This window comes from Leptidea sinapis, chromosome 2 (assembly GCF_905404315.1).
Source record: "Leptidea sinapis chromosome 2, ilLepSina1.1, whole genome shotgun sequence".
Classification (NCBI taxonomy): Eukaryota; Metazoa; Arthropoda; class Insecta; order Lepidoptera; family Pieridae; genus Leptidea; species Leptidea sinapis.
The window spans coordinates 25,768,843-25,789,994 of NC_066266.1; the positions used below are offsets into that span (position 1 = coordinate 25,768,843).

The 21,152-nt window shown below is 36.0% G+C and overlaps 1 protein-coding gene across 1 annotated transcript in view; it reads right to left on the reverse strand.

Moving 5' to 3' along the window:
- Nucleotides 1–21,152, reverse strand: part of LOC126974068 (lachesin-like) — an 88,279-nt gene that overhangs the window by 5,330 nt on the left and 61,797 nt on the right. The window contains exons 5-9 of the mRNA XM_050821460.1: nt 12,602–12,796; nt 8,791–8,932; nt 4,266–4,363; nt 3,152–3,273; nt 1,008–1,188 (exon numbers count right to left, since the gene is read on the reverse strand). Coding sequence (XP_050677417.1) covers nt 1,008–1,188; nt 3,152–3,273; nt 4,266–4,363; nt 8,791–8,932; nt 12,602–12,796 — 738 coding nt within the window. The remainder of the gene's footprint in view (nt 1–1,007; nt 1,189–3,151; nt 3,274–4,265; nt 4,364–8,790; nt 8,933–12,601; nt 12,797–21,152) is intronic.

The window sequence follows — 21,152 nt, forward strand, 5'->3', positions numbered from 1 at the left end:
TATAGTGTATTTTACCAGTGAGAGCTCCGTTTGCCACAACAGCGCCTTTTTTTACCATTATTGTGTTTCGGTCTGAAGGGCACCGTAGCTAGTGAAATTACTGTGCAAATGAGACTTAACATTTTATGTCTCAAGGAGAGGAGCGCAATTGTTGTGCCGCTCAGAATTCTTCAAGAATCATTTTCGCAGAATTCTTCAAGAATCCTGAGCGGTACTACATTGTAATGGACAGGGAGTATCAATTACCATCAGCTGAACGTCCTGTTCGTCTCATCTCCTATGTCATAAAAAGTAAAAGTACTAGATATATACACATATCAAATCAAATCAAAATCACTTTATTCATGTAGGTCAAGGAAATGACACTTTTAAATGTCAAAGTTTTCTTTTATTTCTATTTTTACCGCTTCACAAGGGGTTGAGCTTTGAACGCCTGATATCGGATATAGCAATCTCCGTTTATATTTAAGAATGAGTGTGGTTACATAATACGACATACAGCCAACTGCCGACACAGCAATCTAATCTAATCTCACCAAGAGGGAGATAAAAGCTATATATGTATATCTAGGTAATCTATAGGTGCAAAGTCCATAGAATGAGGGAAGTTATTAAATTTAATTGAGTCATACTCACAGCCAACTGCTGATACAGAAATCTAATCTCATCTAGCGGAGGGTAGCAGCTCGTGGGCACCGTTTAGGCCCGAAGTGCTTAAAAATGAGGGTAGTTACAAAATTCAAATAAGTCTACTCACAGACAACAGGCAATACAGCAATCTCATCTCTCTAAGAGGAAGGTAGCAGCTATATATTATGTAGGTACTGTTTAGGGCCAAAGTGTTTAAGAATGAGGGTAATTACATAATTCAAATGAGTCATACTCACAGGCAACTGCCGATACCTACAGTAATCTTATCTCACCAAGAGGAAGATAGCAGCTATATATATGTGGGTACCGTTTACGCCCGAATGAGGAATTACAAAATTCGAATGAGTCATACTTACAGCTAATTGCCGATACAATAATCTCAACTCGTCAAGCGGGGGATAACTGTCAACCGCGAACGCGAGTGTGTACGCGTGAGCTGAGCGCGCCAGCGGGGGTGAGGTGAAGCGGGCGGGGCCGGGTCGCCCAGACACCTCCACGTGTTGCCGAGCGCGACCAAGGCTGTTGTCCGACACGCATCTGAAAGTTAAACATTTGATACAAGATGTGATACAAGAGGCTTATGGTCACTAAAGTATGAAATAAATACTTTGGTTTTAATATGCTCAATACATCTTTGAAGTACTGCGTCAATTACTGTTTTTGATCTTTTTGTTGATTCAGTGCGACTGCTGCACATGTTCAAATTAAATTTGGCGTCCAAAAACTCAATCAACTAAATCGCTGTATCCGATGTAAAATTTACATTGAACCTCTAAACTGCATATGAAGTCCTGGTACATGTGGCTAGGATGACACATGATTTCAACCGCTATGAAAGACATTACTATCACTGCTACCATACTTATGTTCTCCTGTTGTCCTCGCGTCATAGGTATTTATAATAAGACAATATTATGGTTCTTCAGCTATGATCGCCTGGTACTAAAACACTGTATAATGCATCCTATCTCATTATCCCACGAAATCTTATGAATTTATGTGTCTTTTTACTATCTCGAATTTTCGTTTCATTGACTTTCAAATCACAACAATTTCAAAAACAGCGGTGTCAGCGCACCCCAGTACCAGCTCTAAAGATATGGCGTTGCATAGAGACGTCACTTCATTGTGTCTTCAACGGCATCTACCACGGGGAGTGTTCCGAAGACGTGTTTGACCTGATTCCTGCCGCCAAATTCCACCTTCATACGACACGCCACATATTAGAATATCATTCCCACCATCTGGTAGTCTGGCGCTCCTCTACAGGAAGGTTTTCAAGGAACTTTTTTCCATTCACAACCAAATTGTGGAATGGGCTTGTGGTGAAACAGACTGTGATAGTGTGCGTTACTATCACGTTTGTTCCAGCAACTCTGTATTGTATTTGTCCAGTCAAATCCACATCCCTCATAATTTGTAAACGCATGACTTTGGTAAGAAAAACATTTATAAATAATTAAATGTAGTTTAATATTTACCCTCCACACCCAGCAACAAAGTTAATACAGCGCTTTAAGCTACTTTTGTGATATTTCGCAAAAAAAAGCGAACACTTTCCTTAAGGCTGGGGACCGAGGCAACGGACTTGAGGAATCGAGCGGAGCTAGGTTACCTCTCTCGCACAAGATCGCCATTGTTTTAATTCAGAATTAGAAGCATTTTTAATTTATTCCAAACAGTACAATTTTCTTTACAAAATTATGTCAAGTTAAATAGTATTGGTGTCTTAATACTTATAATACTTAATAAATTGGACGAAGTTAAGCAGAAAGGACTCAAACCGTATAAAGGTGCTTTTGAGTTATAAGTATTGGAATTTTCAGCTCTAAATAATCTTCCACATAAATATAAAAGAAAAACAGTTTCCGTGTACATTTTATAAACAGGCATTTCACTACATGACAGATTCGACCTTCAGAAGTACGATGGCGTACTAAACTCTATTTTGACAAAAGTGTGGTTTGAGTCCTTTCTGCTTATTCACGTCCATTATTTTCGTACAATTTTTTATCTAGATTGAATGATTAGCATGGCTCCAACTGTAAAATTTAGGGGTATTTTGGTGATATTTTTTCGCACTGTCTAAAAAAATTTAAATGTAATGAAAAACATGAATTTTCTTCTCATATTGTGTAGATATATAAGTATTTTTTGTAAAATATAAGCTTTATATAACATTATATAATTGGCGATTTCTTGAGTTGTATATTTTTATTGAAAAGAGCGCAAAACACAGAATGCTGGGAGAGTTTCTTGCGCCGCTTCTTCTCTCTCAGAGCGCCATTTGTTTCCCAAGCGTTAGTAGTATCTAGTATATTAGAAATGACAGCAGAAAGAATTCTAAAGGAATAAATTTTTAATAAAATAAATGGCATAATAGGCTTATGCATTTTAAAATCGTTTCAGTAGATCCAGAGATTACTCCTCTAAGACGTCACAAGCCTTATCTCTTTATAATATTAGTAAAGATGGTTGAATTTATCTTCTGAATACTCACGTGTAGTTGCCGAAGTCTTCAGGCTGAACGTTAGCAATAAGCAGGGTGTGATTGTTACCACGAACTGACATGGTGACACGGTCTGAAGCGCTGAGAGGGAAAGAGTTCTGGTACCACAGCACCTGGGGATTTCAAGCGAGTCATCATCATCATATCAGCCGGAAGAAATCCACAGCTGGACAAAAGCTTAAAGATTATTTTTATGAAAATAATGGACGAGACGAGCAGGACGTTCAGCTGATGGCAATTGATATACCCTGCCCATTAGAATGCAGTGCCGCTCAAGGTTATTGAAAAACGCCAAATATTCTGAGCGGCACTACAACTGCGCTGGTCACCGACATAATTCTTTACACCATAATCATTTCGAAACAGTAAAGTATTCGAATGGCAACCACGTACCGGAAGACGCAGTGTGGGTAGGCCTCACTCAGGATAGACCAACGAGCACCAGAATACGTTGATGGATAAGGGCAGCGCAGGAACATCATCATGGAGTTCTTTACCAGTGGGAGGCTCCTTTGCACCGTATGCCGGCTAGATAATGGGTACACAACGGCGCAGATTTCTGTCGTGAAGCAATAATGTGTAAGTATTAGTCGGTCTGAAGGGCACCGTAGCTAGTAAAATTACTGGGCAAATGAGACTTAACATCTTATGTCTCAAAGTGACGCAATTGTAATTTTCCTTTAAGTTTTTGACATTTGAGTATTTTGTTGCGTCACTTTGTATATATTGTAATTGAAATGAATTGTAAAACAATTAAAATGTAAATCTTGACTTAAAAGAGTGGCAATGAGTTTCTTGCTACTTCTTCTCATTAGCTCTCAACCCTTTACGAAGTAGCGGTAAATTCAATAAGAAAAAAATTTTTTTTTTTTTGACATTCATAAGTGTCATTTCCGTGACCTACATGAGTAAAGTGTTTTTTGAATTTGAATTTGTAGTGCCTATCAGAATTTTTGGGTTTCTCAAAAATCCTTAGCGGCACTGCATTGTAAGGCAGCAATCAGGCAGGGCGTATCAATTACCATCAGCTGAACGTCCTGCTCATCTCGTCCCTTATTGTCATTAATAAACCACCCTCGACCAATGTACCAAGTACTATACTTACCTCAGCAGGTGGATCTGCCAGTACTGTACACAGCAGTTCGGCTCGGAACCCTTCTCCAGTGTGCACCCAAGACCTCTCCACTGTGATCTCTGGAGGGACTGGAAGGAAATAAATACATATAAAAAAAAACTATCTGCAATGCAATTCACACGTGGTAGAAGTGAATCCTTCAGAAATGTTGGCTTCAAGAAGCACAGCACTTGTATAATCATTTTAAGATGTGCATTTTGCATGAACCTCTAAGCTGCATATGAAGTCCTGGTACATGTTGCTAGGATGACACATGATTTCAACCGCTATAAAAGACATTACTATCACCGCTATAATAATATGTTCTCCTGGTGTCTATGTAGTAATACGTCGTGCACATAATGTCAGAATATATAAGGTACAGTCGCGTCACGACAATCTCTTCTTTAACTATGATCGCCTGGTACCAAAACATTGTATAATACTTCCTATCGCAATCTCTCGCTGGATGAATATTATTATAATTTACCTGTTTGGATTTCTATCGTGTAATAATCTTACAAGACACAAAATAAATACCATTTCCAACTTTTCAAGTTTTTCTTTTTTTTTTTAATATTTTGACATTGCCCGATATGTATATATTTGATTCGTGTAAATTTGTAAAACAAAATCATTTATTTAAAAGTGCCATAGAATTGAAAACTCATTCCACCAGATTTCCGGATAGACTGGTTTATGGCCACTGTCCCAGAACAACATTATACCTAAATAGTAGCTACGCAATGTGTATAAAATTATTTAATCATGAAATAAGAAACTCACCACAGAAACGATTTACTGGACTCCTGTTTAAATGGTTAATTGACAAAAAAAATTATAGTGTAAAGCAGGGGTGCTCAAGCTTGCTGCGATCAAACTGCTGGCGATCTACCTCAAAATTGTTAGACTACGATCGATCGACTCTGAGAGGCTTCAAGTATGTGTGATGAAGGATTGTCGTCTAGGTAGTGTCACGATGTCATAGATATTAGTTTTGCGCAAAATATGCATTTTTTTAGTCAAGGTAAGTGTAGGTCTGCTCTTAAATGTCAATGAAAAAACTCATAATTATTATTCAAAATTTCGAGTTTATTGGTTCTTACAAAACAAACGCGTTCTAAGCTTAACTAAATAGTGACTTTGGATGTTGAAGCGTGACACTGCATGTCCTGAGCATACTTTTCATAAGATGGTACGTAATTACCGATTTTAGTTTAATATACCGGATTTTTTTCCAGAGATCGACTCAAAAAGCACTCGCGACCGACCTGTCGATCCCGATCGACCGTTTGAGCACCCCTGGTGTAAAGGATTTTTTTAATTTTAAGTAAACTTTTTGCATGTTAATTTAAATTAGCCGATTAGAAGACACTACAATAAATTTAAGATCTATAATGTATACTGTATCCGACACAATAAATAAATTTCTATTCATTTCAGTTCCCAGATTCCAACGGCGCAAGTGCCAAGCAATTTCAGTCACATCCAAACTATATTACGATCTTCCAGCGGTGCTATTCACATAATTTCAAAATCGTTGAAGTAAAATTCCGATCCATTTGACCCGGATTCGTATTCTCCTATCACTTACTTAGAACATTTTTGAACCATAATGGATCGGAGTCGCGCGTTAAGGCGAAGAGTAAGCAGAAAACACGCAAACATGGTATTTTTAGACAAATTTTGTGGTGAAAGTATAGCATTTCGAGCTATGAACACTACTTAATCCTGTTACACATACCCCTAAGTCTTATTTGTAGGTTGCTAATGCTTGCTGTTGGTTATAGTTAACACTGCCGAGCCTTTTTGAACTACCACTTTTCTTTGAAGTTAAACAAGTTTTTTGGCATGGCGTGACGGATAAGGTGAGTTACCGTATTGGGACAGAAAAGTCAACGATAGTTACGATTTTTATCTTAAGTAGGCCACAACCGGAGATAAACTGAATATTGGGAACGGCCGTTAGCGAAACTCTCTATATATAAAAGAGCGATTCAATCAATTGTGTGAAACGTACATTGATATATTGACAGATAACGGCTATAATCTAGTAAAAAACGGAGATAGCTGAAACCCACTACGTTATAAGCAACTGTTCGGTTTCAGACTAAGTCGGATTATACTTCGCCGCCCAATTATAATTACTATTTCAAACTTATGTCGAAACTGCACGTTTCATACTAAACTAAATTTCAATTAAACTAAGCATATGCAGATGTGGTAACTTATTAGCATCACGAATTTGTAAGCATTAGTTTTTATAAGCAATATTATTTTCATTATTATAACACTAGAAATAAGGTATTGCTTGTAACTAATTCTAGTAGGCTTCATAAGATACATAATAGCTTTAAGGGTAAATGTTTACTCTTTTATAATAAAGTCCCAGCCACTGTTCAGGCATTATCTATAAATAAATTTAAATGTTTTAGTAAAAAATGGCTCTGTCGTAAATCCTATTACTCCACAGCTGAATATCTAATTAGATATTAATTAGAATTAGATTAGATTATTATTATTTTATAGGAATAGCAATGACAGTACAATATTGTATATTATTATTAAAAAGAGCGCAATAAAATAATGCTGGGTTAGTTTCTTGCGCCGCTTCTTCTCTCTCAGAGCGCCATTTGTTTCCTAAGCGGTTGTAGTATCTAGTATATTAGAAATGACATCAAAAAGAATTGTAAAGGAATCAATTTTCAGAAAATAAATGCCTTTTATGCCTTTTTTAAAGCAAAAATTATTAAAATGATTTATTCCTCGTGCTATTATGCATTTTTAGAATCAAAGCCATCATGCAAAGTCGGCTTTGACAATTAATCATTAAATAGTGAATACGGCTGTATGGGCTTGAACCCTTTGCCTGTCCTAATAATGGACGAAGAAACCAAAAAAAATAACGAATGACGCCTTTTATTATCATCATTGGGTTGTTAAGAAATACTGTATCTGTGTACGATTTATAAGGAACAATTTAATTGTATTATTAATTAATAAAGAGGCGTACGGTGTGGTACTCTAAGGTTTTGTCCTACCAAGATGGCGCCGGCCGTATAAGGCTAGGGTTACTATGGATGCGAGTTCTGACGAAAATTTGTTCTGACGAGTACGTCCGAAATCCTCGTCAGAACAAGGCGTTTACACTGTCCGCGTTTTCTGTTATTCTGATAGTCAGTTCGTTTCTGCCGTCCAGCGAAGATGGACGAATTTGATGAATATGATTTGACATCGATAAAGCAGGTCTTACTTCCGTTGATATTCCCGAGGTGGACATTGATTGCCTACACAATGTGCTAGTTTCACGGAGATATAATCACTACGGAAGAAGCGCGAATGAGACTAGAGGAACCTTGAAAAATTATTTTGTTAGTCCAGCAGGTGAAATTCCGTTTCAATACAACCTACTGTAATAATCTATAGCTCTACAAGTCATGTTCTTGATACATAAAATATAAACATTAATTATTATTACTCATGTACCTAATTAATGTAAGCCCCACATCAAAATAAGAATTGTACTTACTGCTAGTGTTGAGTTCTGTAGCAACTTTCCCCACTTTTACCGAGAAATATCTCTGTTGTGATAATTTTTATCTCTCACATCCCACAAAGACCTGTTCTCGTACACGAGACTGATCAATTTATCGTTATCCATGGTGGAAACCAAATCACTCGAAATTCGCAGACGCAGGTCGTGCGAAAAAATCAAACTCGTTTGAACGCTCGAGTGGTTCTGATGACGTCGTGCATGTTCTGACGCGAGCGTCGTTGCCAGTGTAAACACTGTCATTGGATACCAGGTGTTTGTTTCTTCAGACGAATCCGTCAGAACTCGTCAGAACAAATTTTCGTCAGAACTCGCATCCATAGTAACCCTAGCCTAAGCCGTGTGTACAAGACACTACTTTATTGTATGTATTGTGACATCAATTAATTAATAATGTTAGTTTTCCCAAATGCTGAAAATTAAAATAGAATAAACAATAAAATCTCGAAAAAATATCATATAATTATGGGAGACTACCCTTAATAACCTATCATACGTATGTTGAGTCAACACTTAGATAATTGGTGTCATATTGTGCGAAAACAGTTCAAAAATAAAGAAAGCATATATTACACGGAAAAAGTGCATCCGATCAGACCGGCGTTCCCCAAGGATCTCATATAGGTCCTATATTATTCTATGTTCTTATAAATATAATATATCAGAATATAAAAAAATTGTAACCACTTGATGATTTCAAATATGTTAAACATTCTTAACTTTATCAATAAACTGATACTATCTCATAAAGTAATATTTGTCGTGGTAGCATCATAGTAATATTAGAAGATCATCCTAGTTTCATAGTAATATTCCAAGTATGACAGCAGTGAACCGTTTTCATATAACTAAATTACGGTATATCCTTCGGGATTACCGTTAGCAATCTTACTGGTACATTTATAATCTCCAGAAGATGTGAGAGTTATCAGAAATAATTACAACTTCATTAAGGATACTCACAGAGTACTTGTAGCTGGAACTCCGTAACAATGGGAGGTCCAACACCATTATCCACTGTACAGGCATATCTTCCACTGTGCTGCCTCTCCAGACGAGACAGCTGTAGTTGGGGTCCCTCACCCAGACGCACTGACGAGTCGTTCTGTTGGTATACCGGAAACAGGAGACATATTATTATATATTTTTTATGACAATAAGGGACGAGACGAGCAGGACGTTCTGCTGATGGTAATTAATACGCCCTGCCCATTACGATGCGAAAATACTTATAAGTATTGTCTGGTGCCCTATGTGCGAAAATGCATCGAAAAGTGCATTAGATAAAGTATTTTTTCTTGTTCCAAGAGACTGAACTATTCGAGCAAAGTGGTGTAAATCAATGAAAAGAGATAAAGTATTTCCAATAACTTGTTTATATTGTTAAGGAGAATATTTTGATGTGAGTTTAAATTATATGTTATTTTTTATTATGTGGTTTATATTGATATTTTTTTAGTTTTGTTAGTTATTATTTGATACAATAGAACGCGATTAGAGCACTGAGCTAAGCTTACGACTGTCAACGAATTTACAGATTCAATTCGGATTTCACCAACACAAACTAAACATGTTTAAATGCTGACCTGATCAAAGAGGATGTAAATACTACGTAATAAGAGGTGGGACTGCCTAAGTAATAAATGAAATTTAGCCTAGTATGAAACGTGCAGTCATTTGACATAAGTTTGAAATAATAATAATTGCAGTATGTTGATTGGCGGCGAAGTATAATCCGGCTAAGTTTGAAAGCGAACAGTCGCTTAAAACGTAGTGGATTTCAGCTATCTCTGTTGTTCACAAGATTATATCCATCATCTGTCAATATGTCGATGACTGCATGTTTCATACAATCGGCTGAATCGCTTTTGTCTTAGAGAGTTTCGCTAGGCTGGGCCTGATGGAGAATTTTAAACTTCAACATATTTGATAGCGCTCAAGAGCTGTCACTGTTGTTCTATTAATAGCAACATTAACATTTAACAATTTTAATTTAGTCCGTTCTTATCTATGACAGTTATTTGATACATCCTATTTATGGAGGGTAGAGTATATAGTATCATCTCTTAAGAGAGAAAAGTTGAAAAAATGTCCAGCTTATGTAGTAAATAACAGTTCAAAAAGCTTCCAAAATGGCGCTGGTGTAGGCACATGGTATATGGTATGAAGTATGGCGAATGTAGCCCTTTTAAACGAACTGAAGTATGCCGAGTTAAAAAAAATTATAGTATTGTCGACTAAAGTAGATAATTATTGAAAATTTCAACAGCTTAAGTTGTACAAAATAATGTAGTAAATATAGCCTTAAATAATAATTTATAGGGAAACGTGCATCTAAAGTGATTAGTATTATTTTATATTTGACTTTAAGTTTTATCCTGATGCGACTGTAGCGCCACCCTAATTTAATGCAATTTGACGGACACTTTTTCATATACACAGATCAGGAGTATCTGTGTATATGAAAAAGTGTATCTACCCCAAAGAGTATAATAATATACAGGGAAAAGAGAGCCTAAATTATAAAATTCATTTTTAATGTTGTGACGCAATTAAATAACTAACTCTACTTTTTAATGTAGGTATTGCAATTTTTGTTATAATAAATGTTGAATTTGCGTGTAGAGTTAGTTATTTAATTTTGTCACAACATAGAACATAAAGGATAGATTTGGAGTGTAAGTATGCTAAATGGAACACAAGAGCTACATACATGCGCAAACGCTAGAAGTAGCCGCCATTTTATGACCAGTGGGCAGTGACACAACTAAAGAAAAGTTGAAAGGTTTCAAAGCGAGTGACGGCTGACAAAGCTTTCATTTTCGGGCCAACTAACAGATGGCACTACAGTCTTCTGAAAACGTCACTATAAGACGTCTGTCCCACCCCTGCTCTACCCTCCATAGTTCTATTATGACATGTAAACTCAGCTTACGTCGACACGTTCAAAAGGTATTGGTGAAATCACTTTGTATTTAATCGAGATCAAGACTGGCATTTGAAAATCGATTGCATAAACTGAGTTATATTTTTATTTTATTTAATTATTAGAAGACAAACAGCTTAAGTTATATATACACATTGTAACACATAATATACAGGGTAGACCAAAAGTCCGTTTATAATTGGAATGATGATTTAAAAAAAACTAATTACAATAGATCAAAATTGTTAATTGTTTTCGATAGTAATTAGTCTTTTCGATATCACTTTTGACCAAAAATGTCTCGAGATGCTAACGAGTCATTACATATATGACAAGTGTCTCCATCCTGCTGAAACCATGAGCGTTGATTAAAACCAACAAAATCCTGTAGCACGGGAGTGAAAAAGTTTTGTAACATGGTGATATACTCGGAATTCATTGTAACCACACGTCCTCTTGAGTCTTCAAAAAGTATGGACCAATAATGCCTCTTGCTGATAAAGCAGCCCATGCTGTGACTTTGGGTGAATGCAGGGGTTTTTGATGCTTTAATTTCGGATTAGTGTCACTCCAATAACGACAATTTTGCCCATTTAGGTGGAAGTGTGCCTCGTCTGAGAAAAAAATGTTTGTAAAACTGGTGAATCGCTCTACCATTTCGTTCGCAAACTGCAACCTAGTGGCATTGTCCTGAGGCCTTAATTCCTTTTTTAAAGCGCCATTTGGATTTTATAGGGATGTAGACTTAAATCTTTCTTGAGAATGCGGTTTAATGATGTTCTTAGCACGATAAGGACAGCAGACCGCTTTCGAGTTGAAAGTCCAGGTTGGTCACGAACAAACCATTTTACTGGCTCCACGTTTTCGGGGTCCCTCGACGTTCTAGGCCGGCCAGATTGAGGTAAATCCATTGTTGAACCCGTCTTCTCAAACTTGAGCACCCATTTTTTAATTAAAACACCTGATGGAGCTGGATTTTTGTGTCGTATCTTGTAATGATTGCAAAACTTTCGTTGAGCTAAGGTCGCAGAATCGTTGTTTCGATAGTACTCGCGTACACAAAACGCACGTTGACTACCGCTTAACGACGCCATGGTACTAAATTGGCCGCTCTTACAATGCGTAACCCCTCCACCCCCTCCGCCGCCGCTGCTAGACGCGGCAACCAATTCAAATGTTAACGGACTTTTGGTCCACCCTGTATATAACACAAGACATAACGATTTGATATACAATTAAACATAAGGCGAAAAAAGTACACAAAAATACAAATGAAACAAAATTTATCGATTGGACATATTTTAATGATGCTTAAGATATTCTTTAATTTTATTAGCAAATGTTCGATAGCTGATATGGAAAATGTCTAAATCAATAAAATTATTATTATAAGTGTTGCATACTCTTATAATAAAACAATGGCTAGTTTGTAGTGTTATTGGTGAAACTGGGTGTTAAGGCGCGGACTAACTAGGATTGTAAACGATACAACCGACCCTACAATATTTGTGTTGATCATGTGGCTAAGCTGCAAATGGGCATTTATTTTACTGATTTTCTTTTGTTTCTTCAAAATTTACATATAAAATTGAAAAATTGTTCGGTTTAAGTTTTAGAGAAGTACTAATTCTATTCAATTCTTTAAAAAAAGAATGTTGTTATCGATGAAAATTCGGAGATTTTTGACTCCAAAGTTTATTTCTGGGAAGCAAGTTCCAAATTTTTTATAGGATATTTTAAAATATATATAAATATTCTATTCGGTTAAAAATTTTCTTTAGATCCTAATCAATTTTTGTGGATATTGAGGTAAGACCGCGCCTTAATCTATCAATATTTGGTACTCACAAGTTTATGCCACACGACAGAAGGCACGGGGTTTCCCGAAGCCCTACACTCCAGCACTGCAGCCCCACCTCGCCTGGCAGCGGCGTGTCTCGACTCCGGCGAGGGTCTTACGCTCGGAGGTACCAATACCTCCACGGTATGAACCTGGTCCCGAGCCACACGATCAGATATCTGGCACACATAATCCCCAGCATCCTAGAAAAACAAAAGATGGCTTAATATCATCTGTCTGTCTACTAATAGCCATTCAATTTTCGGATTTGGTATGACCGGACCAAAAGAATAATATAGACGTATGTGTGCTTTGGGTGTGTGTGTTTTTTTAATGAAAATAAGGGACGAGTCGGGCAGGATGTTCAGCTGATAGTAATTGGTAAGACATGCCCATTACAATACAGTACCGTCCAGAATTTTTAAAAAAACCCAAAAATTCTGAGCGGCATTACAATAACGCTCGTCACCTTGAGATATAAGATGTCTCATTTGCCCAGTAATTTCACTAGCTACGGCGCCCTTCAGACTTAAACACAGTAATGCTTACACATTACTGCTTCACGACCGAAATAGGCGCCGTTGTAATCTAGCCGGCATCCTGAGCAAAGGAGTCTCCCAATGGTAAATAAGTAAGGTGTGTGGGAAGTGTGTGAGTGAGTGTGTATGTGTGATTTAATGAATGAAAGTTATAATATGTGTATTGTTTGTGAGTGTATATTAATATGTTTGTATACAAAAGTTGTTCAGTCTCTATATACCTGAGTTGAATTTATCCATAATACCTAGTGTTACCACATATACAATATGCAGTGTTACCACACTGAAAATGTTTAGAAAATGAAAAACGGCTTAATGTAGAAAGTTGCCAATAGTTTTATTGTTTTTCGAAGAAATCTCTGTTCCTCTTTAAACATCGTCGTATTCGATGGAACCACTGAGTAAAACAGTGGGCCCATTCTTCCTTAGGGGTCTCTTTTATGGCATTTTCGTACGCTTTCACCGCATCTTCAGGGCTCGTAAAACGAATACCTCGAATTTTATCTTTAATTCTTGGGAATAAATAAAAATCGCAGGGCGCCAGGTCAGGACTGTATAGCGGATCACTCATTATCTCGACACCTGCCATAGTCAAATATTCAATAGCCCGTTTTATGGAGTGCGCTGAAGCATTGTCGTGGTGAAGGAGAATCCTACTTCGAGGGCGCTTCTGTCGATTTTTTTCCAAGACAACAGGCAAACAGCGACTGACATACCAGTCAGCAGTAACTGTCCTTCTATCTTCTAGCACAACTGTCGCGAAATGACCTTTCCGACTAAAGAATAAGGCAATAATCTATTTTTCCTTGACTTCTTCCTTTCTTTAGGTTCGTAGCAATATATTCAGCTTTCACCACCTGACACGATGTCAAATACAGCATTTGAGTCACACCGTTGAACTTATCTAACATTTGGCGACATCAGTTCATGCGAAGATGTTTCTGGTCGTCGGTTAAAGTATTGGGAATCCATCAGGTACAAAGCTTCCTGACGCCTAAATATTCGTGTAATATTTTTTGAACTTGACTCATACCAATGCCTAGGCTTGCCCGTATCTGCTAATAGGTCACTCTCTTATCTTCCGCTATCATGCGTCGCACATAACTGATGATATCTTCAGTAGTCGCTGTTAAAAACGTCCCTCACGCGGATCATCATTAAGATTGCTACGTCCACGCTTAAACTCGTTAAACCAATTGTAAATAGTGGCACGAGATGGGGCCTCATTAAGAAATGATAATCGCGGCCTATCATAGCTTTGTTATTGACTAAGCCCACAACGAAAGTAATAATAAATCAATCATCAAAGTTTCTTTCGTTAAGTTCATTTTCACGAATAACAAGAGTTTTAGATTTGCCGCCAATTCACAAAAAAAAATGACAAATGAATGCAATATACTATATTAGGTTACCAAAGAGTTCTAAATTTGAAATTCTGAAATGTTTCTAACTGCCCAGTTCTAAACATATTCAGTGCTACCCACGTTCGAGTAATAGCTATTTTTTTTACATTTTTAAAGTTGTTTTGAAAATATTTCTTCTACAAAAGTATTAAAGAAATCGTGTGCGTCTCGGGACGCTCGACAGAAATGATAACTTAAACTAATCTAAGTTGAACTATATAATATTGATATTAACTTGAGATTAGCTTAGGTTATGTATATTAATCTTATGCATATTCATATGATAATGTAAGGAAATTGGTTATTTATTAATAAAATACTTTATTGATAAATAATAAGATATATTTTATTCTTAGTTACAATTCTAGAATATTGGAAATTTAATGGAATATTCTGGTAAGTTCAGGATCAAATCAAACAGAAAAAAAGGGATAGAAAATGTGTAAGCAGGATAAAAATAGTTAAAAGAATTTCTAGTACAATTTAAATTAAAAGATGGAATGGGAGAATCATTTTGAAAATAGAACAGATCCGGGGGTATATAAGCCGTACTAAGCGTGGCCTACGGCAGTTCTAGTTCTGACTCAAAAGTGTAAGAAAGAAGAAGAAGAAAAGTAGAAGTAGTTATAAGTGGAAGTGTTCCAGGAGGAAGAAGATAGAAGAGACTTAGTGTTCGGTGCGGTGTGACGCGTTAAAGGTATGAAAGGACAGCGGCAGAGCGGCGAAGTGCACGTTCAGAAAAGTGAACGCAAATCTCGTTTCTATAAGCGGAGTATTATTTCCAATCACTGACCCACTCCCGTGTCAATGTGTACATTAGAATGATGTGTATCATTATTTAATTCTATAAAAGTAACAATTGGTTAGAGTGAGAGAGAAGGAGCCTGCATACCGCTACCTTGTTCGTGAGAGAAAGGGATGCGAGACAGACAGGCGCCGTAACGCGTTACGCTACGAAGCAGGTTACCCCCATAACAAGTTATCACTTTATTTATTTATTACAACAGATACATAATTTAAAAAAACTATCAGCTAAATACAAGATAGGCTGCAACTCCACGAGAGTGGTTTTATTAATGAAAATAAGGGGCGGGACGAGCAGGACTTTTAGCTGATGGTAATTGATACGCCCTGCTCATTACAATGCAGGGCCGCTCAGGATTCTTGAAAAACCCATAAATTCTGAGCAGCACTACAATTGCGCTCGTCTCCTTGAGACTTAAGATGTTAAGTCTCATTTGCCCAGTAATTCCCGCCGTTGTTCTAGCCATAACCTAGCCGGCATCCTCTGCAAAGGAGTCTCCTACTGATGTGGGGCAGTGGGTGTGTACACACAATGTTAAAACACATGAAAGAAATGAATAACTATTGAAATAAAATAATAATAGTGATTTTAAAGCTAGTTTTAGCTAATGTAATATTGATAAAAGAAAAAGAGAGAAAAATATATTTGGACAAATAGACGTGAATAATATGTTAGAGAGTAAAATCCAGTCTTTTCATAGTAATGAGACACAAAATTTATTCCATGATGTTGTTGGGGATGTCTCTATTAAAAACCTAAGTCCAAATAAAAAATCTGTATGTTAAATTACTAGTATTAAAAAATTAAGAAAGTATAGTAGGATTAATAGACAAATAAAAAAACTTAAAGAAAATTTACAAACAAACAATAATAAAAAGCAGATGTCGCAGACTAATACAAAATTAGATAAAGAAAGAGAGGAACTACTTTCTGAAATTCAAAACTACAGTATCCAATTAGAGGCTAGTGATAGAGATATAAATCAGCTAAAAGCCCAAATTGATTACCTGCAATTTAAACTAACACAAACGACCCTTCAGTATGAGAGAGAAACTCATGAATATATAGTTAAATATGATGAAATCTTAAAAATGAGTAGAGATAATCTTAGTCAAGTTCAGGCCTTATCCAATTATAAACTGTGTACTGAGTGCACAAAAATATTGTCACCAGCCTGCGAGGATCAGGTTTTAGATATTGCAGATAACCCAATTAATTGCTCTACCAAGACAAATTTAATAAATCGTAATGATATCTGTGATGGCATAAAGACTTATATTTTCTCATGTGTTGAAGAACGATCGGGAAATCTTAGTTGAATATCGGACAAGAGGGTAGTAGAAATAATGCCATATTTTGAAAAAAGGTGTTAGGTTAGATTAATCATTAACGTCAAAAGAACATTACATAATGTACGATGACACGGAACTAGGGATGATCAATATTCATCGATGGCGAATAAATATCAATGCTTAGCTGGAAAACATCGATGTTTTTATATCGATATATTGACTTCGATATAATCGACACATAGATTTTATAAGAATAAAATATCGATACGTCAATTATTCTTTAGGGGGCCATCAGGGTGTGCATCGGACACTAGGTTCAACTATTAAATTACATAGTCATTAGCTATAACTATCGAGTTCAACTATTTTCCACAAGATGAGACTATTCAGACAACTGTCAAAGTTATTTTTTTTACAGACTGTGCCCAAAATAATGGGAATCTTATTTTTTTCTTTACCTTTTTAATTTCTATAACAATAAGCACATTTCCTCAGTATGATAGACATTTTTATTTGTTACCGAAAACATCGATGTTTTTAGACATATCGATGTTTTTCAATCCATATTTACTCGACATCTTATAAATGACCAGAGATTGGAACTTGTGGACACTACGGTCTTCTTGGGTATCACGTTAGATAAAAAGCTAAAGTAGGGGTCCACATATTGTTTATCTAGCAGATAGACTCAGCTCTGCGGCATATGCAGTTAGAAAGATTAGAGAGTACACGAATGTTGCGATCGCTAGATTAGTGTACTTCAGTTATTTTCACAGCATCATGACGTACGGTATTTTACTGTGGGGTCATGCTGCTGACATTGATATAGTGTTTGCACTGCAAAAGAGAGCTGTTCGTGCTATATATCAGCTTGGTTATAGACAGTCTCTCAAAGAATTTAAAGAAATAAATATTATGACTGTTCATCGTCAGTACAAATATGAAAATTTAGAAATAAGGGATTGCGTGTAACTAATTCTAGTAGGCTTCATAAGATACATAATAGCTTTAAGGGTAAATGTATACACTAAATAATAAAGTCCCAGTCACTGTTCAGGCATTATCTATAAATAAATTTAAATGTTTTATATAAAAAATGGCTCTGTCGTAAATCCTATTACTCCACTGCTGAATATCTAAATGATCGGACAGCCTGGGACTAGATTGTGATTATTTTATAGCGATAGAAACGACAATACAAATACAATATTGTATATTTTTATTGAAAAGAGTGCAAAAAAAGAATGCTGGGAGAGTTTCTTGCGCCGCTTCTTCTCTCTCAGAGCGCCATTTGTTTCCGAAGCGGTAGTAGTATCTAGTAGTATAAGAAATGACATCAAAAAGAATTCTAAAGGAATCAATTTTGAGATAATAAATGAATTTTTATGCCTTTTTTTCAGCGATACTTTTGATTCGATGTTAACATCGATATAATCATCGATGGTTTTCTAATAACGACCATCCCTACACGGAACCGTACTAAACGCAAATCGCTTTTGGCCAGTTTTAAATATAAACCTAATATCATTACTCTAACGCCTACGTAAATCATAATTACATTAAGAGTTTCCTCGACTCGAGGACTGTTAACATAATTAAGTGGTATTTCGATTCAATTTACAAAGATCTCATTTAACGATAACACCCTGATCTTCCATTTGGCATTAAAGATGAGATAGGTGAATTTTGATATTCTTGGGTGAGGAACAATTGGTTTTAATAATTTACTGGTTCACCCACTCAAGTGCTCTTCAAGGGTAATATCGGTAATAGCGGGAGTAGTAATAGTAGCGGGATTCGAACCCACGACCTCCGGCGTTCCGTGCCGGTGCTCTAACCAACTGAGCTAACCGTTCGAGTACCGCCTCGTTATAAAATTCCGTTTGCTTTGTTCAACTCTCAGGTTGTGGCTTCATTCGATCTACTATTATTTATCTAATCCCGCATCGTTCATAAAATTTTGTTTTTCAAATTTTATTTGTGTATTAATCCTAGAAGTGAGGGTTATCACTTTAAAAACATAACTTATTGTTTATATTATTATTACATTAATAAATTTTTTGTAGATAAGTATTCTTAGTTACATTAGTGTAATTTAAGATGGGAAAAGCTGAAATACAGCGCTGCATGAAAATATTTCAAACATGATATGATATGAATAATTTGATCTATAATTATATTATTACGATGATTTTATGAAAGTACCTATTTACCTACCTACCTATTTAATTTATTGATAAATAAAGTCGATTTTATTATTTTACAACTTTATTTGTTAGTAACACGTTTGAAAACAACCATTGCTTTTGGCAAAATGAGTCAAATTCAAATACAAATATTTTTATAAACTATAAACTCAGCAGGCTTTTTTTTATATATAAAAATATGGCTTACAATGTGATATCGTACAAAAAACATTTATAATTAAAGAGCCTGAGGGTGTTTGCTTTATTCCCAGTCCGTGGTGTCATTAAGAAAATCGTTAATGCTGTAGTAACCTTTCTCACACAAAAGTTTTTTAACAATTCTTTTAAATTTCGTAACACATTTGTTTTGTACATTTTCTGGGATCATATTGTAGAAGGATTTACATCGCCCAACAAAAGACTTACTAACTCGACCCAACCGAGTAGTAGGCATAACAAGTTTATGTTTGTTCCTCATGTTAACATTATGAATGTCACAGTTTCTAGAAAATTCCTCAATGTGCTTATGAACATAAAGAACCATTACCAATATAGAACCTATAGAATATTATCAATAGCGCAAATAGCCCTTTTGTGCAGCAAAAATATGCTATTAATATCGGCCGCAATGCCCCATACTGTCCCAAAGAGTTAAAAGCTCAATTTCCTTACAAAGGACTCTCTCGAATTAAAGGAATACTCTTCGAATAAAAACGGTCTAAAATCGAGTACATTGCTGGTATAAGGCTACAAACATACAAAAAAAACATACACTCAAATGGAGAACCGGTTTGAAATCGCAAAAAATTAAATACAATTTTTCGAAGTTTACCAAGATAAAATTGTGGGTAGTAACAAATCGTTGTAAATATATCTAAAAGAGTTTGCTTTTAAATGAACAGTGAGAGAAGTGAATTTGAAATAGAATCCTTTTAGATTGATTGAATCGTCGTTCGTCGTTCCACTTTTCGTTTTAAGAACTGAAGTGAAACTTTTAAGAACATTATCATAAATGTATTGAGAAGCAACAGTCAAAATGTTTATTTCTTTAAAAGATGCATCAAATGTAACCAATGACGTTCTATAGAACGTCATTGAATGTAACTCAAACAAAAACCTACTATGTGTAGAATCATAAAATGTCGTAAACAGTACCTAGAAAATAGAGCGACGTGTCATCGCACAGACTACAGAGGTCTGATAGATGACAGTTGACAGGTGTCAAGTTGACGCTGTCAAATGTCAAATGTCAAAATGTCAACACAGTGAACACCGTGCCGTGTGCCGGCAAACAGCAACATTTCTAAATTGTAATCAATTTGTGAATTCTGATCCATTTGTGTTTGTTTACTGGTATTTTCTAGATTTCCAACAACGAATAACTATTTTAGACACGTCCTTGTGGTTCTATGAAACAACATATTTTATTTGGTAACAATAAATCAGATCTTGCGATGTCTAAAAGTATTTATTACCTACTGATATCATAATTGGCTGTATTTCCATAGAGAATAAAAATAATAGGCGCGAAACCATCTTGTATTTATTTTTTACGTACTAACGTACGTCTAAATCGATGAACGCCGGCTGTACGTACGATTAAGGGTATGTTCCGATATGCACTGCGACCACTATACAGTGTGACGTCAATTTAGTATACTGTGAAGCCGTTCCTTTATAGCCAGTTATAGTGGTTACTATTTAAAACGGAACGCAATCCCGTATACTGTCAGCGGTATTTTTTGACGCAGCATTCAAATGAGTGTATTAAAGTTTTCTAGTTCATTAAAAAAATTGTTGTTGGAGTACTTTCTGTCAAATAAAAAATATTTGGGATTAAACTGTAGGTATTGTTTATAAATCGTTAGGCACTCGAGTGGTTTTGACTGATCACGTGATCAAAGTACTGCGAGTACCTTACCTCGAAAACACCAGTGCTCACAGTAGAATATGGCGGCGATTTATGACGTCATATATTTCCCTAGGGTACTGCGTCAGTATACTGGCAGTTCATAACGGAATAAATTTTTCAACAGTGATAGCACTGTGCAGTGCTCGCAGTGCATATCGGAACATACCCTAAGTGTCACCATCCGTGTGTGCCCAGCATGCAAGCGAGAGATAGGAACAAGCGATACACAAAGAGGATGTCTATGCTACGATAAGATAAGTATGAAACGTGCAGTCATTTGACATAAGTTTGAAATAGTATTAATTACAGTATGGTGATTGGCAACGAAGTATAATCCGGCTAAGTGTGAAAGCGAACAGTTGCTTAAAACGTAGTGGATTTCGGCTATGTCTGTTTTTTACAAGATCATGACCGATTATTAT